This window comes from Thalia democratica, chromosome 8 (assembly GCF_965202585.1).
Source record: "Thalia democratica chromosome 8, ktThaDemo2.hap1.1, whole genome shotgun sequence".
NCBI lineage: Eukaryota > Metazoa > Chordata > Thaliacea > Salpida > Salpidae > Thalia > Thalia democratica.
Genome location: NC_139172.1, coordinates 10,704,022 through 10,713,447, shown reverse-complemented (window position 1 = coordinate 10,713,447; position 9,426 = coordinate 10,704,022). Strand labels below are relative to the sequence as shown.

The 9,426-nt window shown below is 24.3% G+C and overlaps 1 protein-coding gene across 1 annotated transcript; it reads left to right on the top strand.

The window, feature by feature from the left end:
• The first annotated feature begins 5,314 nt into the window (after positions 1-5,314).
• LOC145841895 (polypeptide N-acetylgalactosaminyltransferase-like 6) lies at positions 5,315-9,426 on the top strand. Its single transcript, XM_082949190.1, has 2 exons — positions 5,315-6,673; positions 8,319-9,426. The coding sequence occupies exons 1-2, from the start codon at positions 5,323-5,325 to the stop codon at positions 8,711-8,713; spliced, it is 1,746 nt and encodes a 581-aa protein (XP_082805316.1). The 5' UTR covers positions 5,315-5,322; the 3' UTR covers positions 8,714-9,426.

Genomic DNA, 9,426 nt, shown 5'->3' with positions numbered 1-9,426 from the left:
CCAGGTCCTCGAATCAAAAGTTTTTGAGCATTTTTTGCTTTTTTCGTTTTTTCAAGAAACTATATAATATATATTGTTGTAACAAGAATTTTCGTGAATTTTAATATATTATTTGCAACATAAAATATATTTGTTTAAATTAATCTTTTTTTTTGTAGTGTTTATTTTCACTAACGTTTACGAAATAAAGCCAACTTCTTTATCGAGTGAATAAATTACTTGGAAGTTAATTACTGAATAATTAGTTTAAAAAGAATTTTTAAAGTATTATGACATATAAATATAAAACTTATATAAATGAAAAATTTTAACATGTAGTAAACAAAGCTTTAGTAAAGATGTTTTAATTAATAAATTTTAATAATGTCGCTTACCTTTTGATGTTGATTGACTTTTTTAATTAGGCCTATGTTCCTCGTTTAAAATTTATTCCAGGCTTTTAAGTTCGCTAAACCACTAAAGTTTTGATCAATGTCAGAGTTTTGGCAGTGTGTGCTTGTCTGACCACCTGTTAAATTCCACACCACACACTAATCAAACTCTTATATTGTTTAGTTTTGAAACAGATTAACAAGAGTGAAATTTGTAGTCTGGGATTGTTGTTAATAATTATATTTAAAATAAAAAAGAAAAAAAGTAGTTTAAATTTATATACTTCATGTTGCAAATGGTATATTAAAAGTTACAAAAACCTTCTTACAAAAGTACTTTTTTATTTTTTGTTTTTTTATTATAAAAGTATATTGCTCAAATAGCTCATTAAAACAATTGAACAAATATTAAATAAAAATAAGTCATGTAACAAAGGTACGTTTAGCAATCTGCAGATAGTTTGCATAAATTAGCAAGTTAATTTGCATAATTGCTGAATCAGCAAAAAAGTTGGATCATGCTGTTTTTATTTTAATCAAAATACTTAATTTTTTGATTTATTTTTACTATGTTTGGATAAGATGGGTTAGCTTAAGGACTTTGAAATAAAGCTTTAAAAAACTTGCGGACTCTGCAAATATGCAAACTGATTTGCAAAATTGTGTAAAATTTTTGCAGATTTTTCAAGCTACCCAATACACGAGTGTAAATTTAGCTTGAGAGCGTTTTTAAGGAATTTTATAAAAATGTCTAAACTTAAGGCCCAATTATTTTCCTTATCTTAATACCTAACTAAATATTTTTTTTATTCTTAAGAACGGTTCTTTGTTTTTAATAGAAAAAAAAATCCATTGAATTCGGGTTTGACTTTTTGAGTGAGGCCCATTTAAGATTTTTTTTTTTTTCTATTTTTTTATTTATACAACCTTTTCTCAAAAAATATTAAAAAAAATCAAAGTTTTTTGTTTAAACATACTTTTAAAAATTAGTTTAATAATGTTGTAAATTTTTTTTTTTAATTTTTATTTCAATTTTCCTTTAATACCATAAGCCTGAAAAAAATTTTGAGAAAAATTCCAGTTTTGCACGATTTTCGTTTTTCAGATTTACAACTTTTTATGCAAAAATAAAATATATTTTTAGTAATTTTAATTTTTAATAGATTTGTATAGTTATGTTTTATGATGTTGTGATATTTTTTTTCCTGTTTGTTATTGCTTTTAAAACATATGACCCATACAAGTTTTACCTAAACTTTTAGCACTTGAGCAAGAAATCCCTCAAATAGAGTTGATAAGAATTTAGGTAAAACTTGTATAGGTCAGATATTTAAAAAACAATAATATACTGCGAAAAAAATATCATAACATCATAAAACATAACTATACACATTTGTTAAAAATAAAAATAATTAAAAAATATTTTGTTTTTGCATAAAAGGTTGTATATCTGAAAAATAAAAATCGTGCAAAATTGGAATTTTTATGGAAAGCTTATTCAGGCTTATGGCATAAAAAAAATAACGCCATCATTAAACTCATTTTAATAAGTATGTTTAAAATAAATAAAAATATCTTAATTTTTGGAATGTATAAATTAAAAAAACAAAATTTTAAATGGGCTTCACTCAAATATTCAGACCCCAATGCAATGGATTTTTTTAAATTAAAGACAAAGGATCGTTCTTTAAAAAAGAAAAAAAATGTTTTTAATTAGTTATTAAGATAAGGAAAATAATTGGGTCTTAAGTTTGGACATTTTTATAAAATTCCTAAAAAACGCTCTCAAGCTAAGTTTACGCTCGTTTACCCACAATACCCATATTATAGATATTGATAGTAGGGGATTCACCTTTAGTAGAAGTAACAATAGTATTTAAAATAGTGAAGTCTTTTTGAAGTATATCTTCAAATATTTTTTAAGCTATTATGTATTGTACTTATATTTTTCTGCAAAACTAATTTTATTTAAATAGTTGTGTATACTATTGTAATATTTTTTTTTTAAGAAAACAAATAACAAAAAGGTTGTTTATAACAGAATTACACTGCAGTCAACATAACTCAAGATATTTTAAAGTTTTTGAAAATCTAAAGATTACTAAGGATTAAATACTATTAATTCAGCATATATTTAATTATTATTTTTAACTCAGGATAAGTTTTTTTAACCCAAGATGATTAAAAGGTTTCTGAAAATTAAAAGCAAGTTTTTTTTCTAGAATTTGAATGAGATTTAGTTGTTTTAGTTTGAAAGTTTTGTTATTTTTAAATAACTATGTTAATAAATTTGATTGAGCTTTGTTAATTTTTTTCAAGGGTTTGGAAAAAGTTCAGGATAACTCAGGACAGTTTAAGGTGACAAGGATTTTTTTTTGTTTCAAAGAGTGGCAATCATTACAATAGTATACACACTGATGATATATTTTGAAGTACGTTTTTCTATTAAGGAAGAATAATAAAAAAGTGTTTTAACGTTAAGTTTTACTAAGATAAAATTCTTAAAATCATGTTATTTACTTTTGAATCGAATAACAACATCATTAAACAATTTAAGATAACAGTAGAAAAATAATACTAGATAACAGTATTTTAACAGTATTTTAAGAAATAAATAAAACATATATTTTTAAATTAAAACTGTTTAAAAACTTTTAACATGTTTAGTGCATTTCTTTTAATTAGCTGACCAACTTATGATTTTTTCAAAAAGTATTAAACTAGCCTGATTGTGTAGACGTCCTAATTAATTAATTAATTAAAAACATATACCTTTCTATTTTTTATGTTGTAACTTAACTGAGAATTTCTGTAATAAATTTGAAATCCTTGATTTTTATAATTGAAATTAAATTTTAAAAAATTATATTATGTAACTTATATTCTACAACTATTTATTTAGTGAAACTAACTTGTTTTTAATTTAAAATGTTACTAAATAGTAAATAAATTTCCAAATTGTATTTTTTCTTGAAAGCCATCTTAAAAGTTAGTAGTTTTACTATTGTAACAATAGAATCAAAATAAAATCTATAGTTAAAATAAAATTACTTGATAAAATTAAATTAATAACTAATTAATACATACATCTACAAGTTCTACACCAAAGTTATTGCAATTTTAGACTGAAATTAAATTTGGGTAATTACCTAGGATGATGTTGCGCCAATATCAAGCTGAAATTGTATTATTAACAATGTCTTTTTTAACCATAATTTTAGACTAAAAATTTATATTTTATAAATACATAAATAAAATTAAATATATTTATCATAAACTGAAAAACAGTATATTGAATAAGATTTATTTAAGCACTGACGAGGTCTTTGACCAAAACTTAGTTTGTGAAATAGATTCTTGAAAGAATAAGTTCATAAACTAAAAAACTTAAATATATAATCACTTTTATTTTACAATATAAATTTAAGCAATTATTAAAAAAATAAAAAAAATTAATTATTTTTTTTAGTTTATAATTTATAAATTTAATTCTTACTATGTATTTATATAGCTTGTTTAAAACAAAGTATCTTTTTAGATTAAACATATTTGGCTTAAAACATTGATTTTTAGCCTAAAATTTATGTTAAAAAAGACATTGAATACAATATGACTTCAGCTTGATATTGATGTGACATCATCTTAAGTAATTACTTTTTTTTTTGATTGAAAACTAGTGTATAAGATTATATAATGGTAATAATTATTAAAACTAATACAAGGAAAAATATTTAATTTTATTATTTTTAATACTAATTCACAGTATAATAAAAGTCACATTGACACACTTTTGACCGTAACAGTTACAAAATTTTGTTAAATTTTCCCACAAGTGGTTTAAAATATACATACTAAGTTTTTTCTATATTTAAAACAACTATTTTAGATTCTTTACATCAAAACAGCTACTTCAACAGTGTCGCAAAAAAATTGAAAACCTGGAAAAACCTAGAATTTGACAATTCAGGCTCAAAAAACCTAGAATTTAAAAATTAAAAAATACCTGGAATTTTGAAAAAAAAACAGTTAAAAATTATAGAGTTAAAAGATTTTTAAAATTTAAAGAACTTAAGTTTCGGTTTTGACACAAAAAATTGGTCATAAAGGTAATTTGTTATTCATTATTATTTTTTTTAAGAAAAAAATACTTTAATAGTTTGAAAAATTCTTTTCTATGTTGCTATACTAATTAAGACTGTTTGTAAACTTTAACTTTATTCTATACTAAAAATGTAACATAAGTGTTTAATTCTTACTTAAGTTTTGTTTTTATTAAACCACAAGTGCAATACTTAGGCTTTTATTTCATTTTACTTAATATTTTTACATAACTTCCATTTATTTTGTTTAAAAACTGTTTTCAGATTTATTTATAACAACTGATGATCTCCTATATCACAATATAGGAGTGAAACATTGTTTTGTTGATAATAAACTCTAAAAATATAAAAGATATAAAAATCTTTTTGAAGCTAATTAAGTCTAGAACTTTGAATTGTTTGATTTAAAACAAATTACAATGTTATACTAAAAATAGACCCAACAACTAGTACTTTCCAAAACCTGGAAAAAAAAATTCAAATACTTATGGTAACCTTGCTTCTATCATTTTTACAAATGAATTAGTTAAATTTTATAAGTAAAATTTCTGACTAAGATTTAGAACCCTTCCCACTTACTTATAGTATGAGTTGTCTTGGTTGTTATAACACTTAAGTAGTAGTGAACAAACTTTGAAAACAAAGGATAAGTCTAAAAAGATAAAACCAGCTTTGTTGTCATTAACTTTAACAAAAAACTGAGTTTAAATCTACTGTTTTGAATCTGCCCTAGTACAGTACAACATCATTATAAACAATTTTTGAAAATAATTAGTAAATTAATAAGAATTTTTTTTAATGGTACTAAGACTTTGCTTATATTTTTCATGTTTTCAGTGTTTACATAGTAAATGAGAATTAAGTATAAAAGAACCAGCTTATCTTTAGTTGCATTATGTCTTTTGTTGATCTATATTATACAAATCAATTATATTTCTACAAGATCAATTTCTGAAAAAAAAGGTTATACACCAAAAGAAATAAGTCCTGAGTTTAAAAACATAGATCTCAGAATAGATTGGCATGACTATGCAGTTATCAATGAAGATACAAAAAGAAAAGGTCCTGGAGAACATGGTTCTCCTGTTGTACTAAACAAAGCTGAAACAGAACATGATGCTTACAAAGATAATGGCTTCAATATACTAGTGAGTGACCGTATTTCATTAAATAGAAGTCTTCCTGATATAAGGGTAAAGCAGTGTAAAAATAGAAAATACTTGGAAAAACTTTCAACTGTATCAGTGATAATCCCCTTTCACAATGAAGGATTTACAACATTATTAAGAAGTATTCATAGCATAATAAATAGAACTCCAAAAAAATTGCTCTATGAAATAATTCTTGTAGATGACTTTAGTACAATGCCTCATTTAGGAGAATTATTGACAAATAAATTAAAAAGCTGTTCAGTTGTTAAATTAATCAGACTTAAAAAGCGTGAAGGTTTAATTCGTGCAAGATTAAGTGGGATTGAACAAGCTCAAGGCAAAATAATAGTAATTTTAGACTCCCACATAGAAGTTACAGACAATTGGTTACCTCCTTTAATTGAACCCATTGTAGTTGATACAAAAACAGTAACATGTCCTATGATAGATGTTATAAACAATGACAATTTCGAATATAGATCACAAAATGGTGATGCTATGAGAGGAGCTTTTAGTTGGGAGCTTTTATATAAGAGAATTCCAATACCACCTGAGCTTCAAAAGTCTGATCCATCTGAACCATTTGAAGACCCTGTAATGGCTGGAGGACTTTTTGCTGCAGACAGAAGCTATTTTAATGAAATTGGTGGATATGATCCTGGTTTAGAAATCTGGGGAGGAGAGCAGTATGAGTTAAGCTTTAAAACTTGGATGTGTGGTGGAAAAATACTTGACTGCCCCTGTTCAAGAGTAGGACACATATATAGAAAGTTTGTTCCATACAAAAGCATGGGAAAAGGTTGGACTAGCAATTATAAAAGAGTTGCTGAAGTTTGGATGGATGAGTACAAGGAGCATGTTTACAAGCGTTTGCCAACTCTGAGAACTTTAAAAGTTGGTGATATTTCTAAACAGTTACAACTAAGAGATGACTTAAAGTGCAAGAGCTTTGACTGGTTTTTAAATGAAGTAGCTCCTGATATTTTGAAACATTATCCAGCCAAACTACCTAAAAGTGCTGCATGGGGAACTTTGATAAATAAAGCTTCAGGTTGTTTTTTTGATCATTTTATTAAACTTTCCTTACTTAATACGTTATTACTTAAACTTCAATAATTATATTTAATCCACCACTACTTAAAAGTTAGATAACAGTTGTAAATATTTTTCAATTAGTAGTTTTTTTATATAATATAAATAGTGGTTAGAATTTATTAAGTATACCAGTGAATGATTAGTATTTGTTTTTTAATTTTAGATAAATTATAAAAATTTGCAGGGTTGTTGTGAAAAAAAGTATAGTAAGAAATTCATCTATATGGCTAAATTATAATATAAAATACATTTTAATGATTCATGGCTATATGAAGATTATTTTTAACTTGGATAAAAAGTAACAAATGTTAATTAATTCTTTTACCAATGCTTTAAATTTAAAGGGTGTTTATCTACCACAGAAAAATCAGCTCTTCTATAGCATTTAATCACCAAAAAGCCTCAGATTGCTGATCAAAAAAAAAAGTGGAAGTTTGAATATGCAAAATTATTTTAATTAAAAAAACAGCATATTCTTGACATCTTCTTGTTCTCCATAATTATTAACTTCACCTCCTTTTAAAAATATTTGTAATAAACACTGTACAGCAGCTGAAATTTACTGAAGAGGATAATTTCTATACAATAGGATGTATAAGACATACAAATTAAATAAAACTAATTATATTTCGAGAAGTAGAGTACTAAGCTACAACTAGATAAAATTTTACAAACTTATATATTAATCGAAATTCAGAGTAATATAAAATTCAAAAACAATTAGTAACAATTGAAATAATTAAAATTTACTTACATAATAATTAATCTACAGTTAAACTATAATAATGACAATAACACGCCTTATAAAGTATTACGAAAATAAAGAAACAATATAATCAAAATATTTTTGTGTACATAAAACAGGTTTTCAAACAAAATACAAATAGCTTCTAGTTTAATTAAAGCGAAAACATTACTACAAACTTAATATACTTTGGATCTATTTATATTATAACTGATTGCACATCTTAAGTTGTTTACTAAATGTTCTGCAATGGACGAACGTTTAGATGAATTTAGAACTTTCCCTAATTTAAATCCAAGTTTATATGACAAAAAACTGAGTACCAGCCTAGACTTTTCAAATATTTGTTTTTTTAATAGTATTTTTTTGAACAACGTGTCCTTTTTTATTTAAAACCCTTGCTAAAATAATTATGTTAGTTTATTTTTACTTTTGATTTTAAACTTAATAATAAAAAGCTATTTTTTTAATTTACACATATTTATACATAAAACAAATAATTTTAAGTATTATACAGAAAATTCTAATGAAACCAAGAAGTTAGTTAGTAAACACAGTAGAACACTAGCGATATAGATTATTGAATATTAATTATTGAAATTTTAATTAATGTATAAGAGTTAATATAATATAAAAATGAGTATATTTTATTTTTACCAAGTAAGCTATATAGAAAAATCTAAGCTTGAGAATAAAAATCGCTAAAACTAATTTTGATACTTTGTTTTAAAATAATTTTGATTTTGTCTCTTAAGTTCTTGTAAGGACCAACTTAGTTAATATTGCTCAATTTTTTATAAACATTGCAGAAGCATAAATCCAAAAAAAAATAATCAATATTTTAAAAATATTTTAGGAGATTGTTTAGAATCAACACATCAAAAAAAGCTTCGATTAAGAACTTGCAACAACTTCATGCAGCAGAGTTTTGTTTTGTCGTGGAACGAAGATGTGAGACCAGGAAAAGACATTTACACTGCTAAAAGCTTTTGCTTGGATGGGCAGTCAGTAAACAGCAATATAATTTTATACAGTTGCCATCAGATGCAGGGAAATCAGTTGTGGAAGTTTGTTAATGGACAACTTTTTCATGTTGCATCTTCGTCTTGTGCCACTCAAATATCATCAAAGTTTTTTCTTACTCACTGTGATGCATCAGACTCAAGACAACAGTGGGTGTGGGAAAATACTGACAGTCAAATACTTCTTGATTTTAACAAAGATAAGTTTATACAAAAAAAATCTCTGTAAATATTAATTAGAACTGAGAAAAAGCTAAGATGTTAGTTTTTTACAATCATATTTAAAAAGTTAGAAGTATTTCAAATAAATTTAATTTTTTAGAAAAAATAATTTAAAAAAAAGAATCTTGTACAAAAATATGGAAATCAGTTTTTTTCATTTTAAGTTTTTTAAACTAACTTAAAATTTCTTCTTTTATTTTTGAAATATAGATCACAAGTTTTCAGATTTTTTAATAAATATTGTTTTACTTAACAAGTGAAGACTAGACGCATGACAATTTATTTTTTAGTAACTTTAGATAAAACGATATAGTTTTAAAAGTCAATACAGACTTTATATTTATACTTAGTTTTACTTTTTTATTGGGTTTAGGTTATATTTAAAAAGCTCTAATCATTTGTCCAATATAAATGTTTCTTACAACTATTTTTTTAGTAAAACTTTGCCCCGATTTAACTTTTAGTGGATATATGTTAATCTTTTTTCTATTTTAGTTTTATTTAATTAAGTGTCATCTTTTAATTTGTTTACATTTATTTAAATGGAAAATATATCAAGTATTTAAAGAAATTTCGAGACAACCATTCATGTCCTGGTCAAGACATTAAACTTTATTCGTTGAGTATGATTATATAACCTAAAGATTTTTTCGTAAACCAGGTCCTTAGACCAAACTTTATTAGTGCTCTTTCGTTCAATAAAAAATATATTCGCATTTA

Coding starts and splice junctions, on each gene's coding strand:
- LOC145841895 (XM_082949190.1), top strand. CDS start 5,323: ATGAGAATTAAGTATAAAAGAACCAGCTTATCTTTAGTTGCATTATGT. Junction 6,674..8,318: donor TTTGATAAATAAAGCTTCAG/GTTGTTTTTTTG, acceptor AAAATATTTTAG/GAGATTGTTTAGAATCAACA.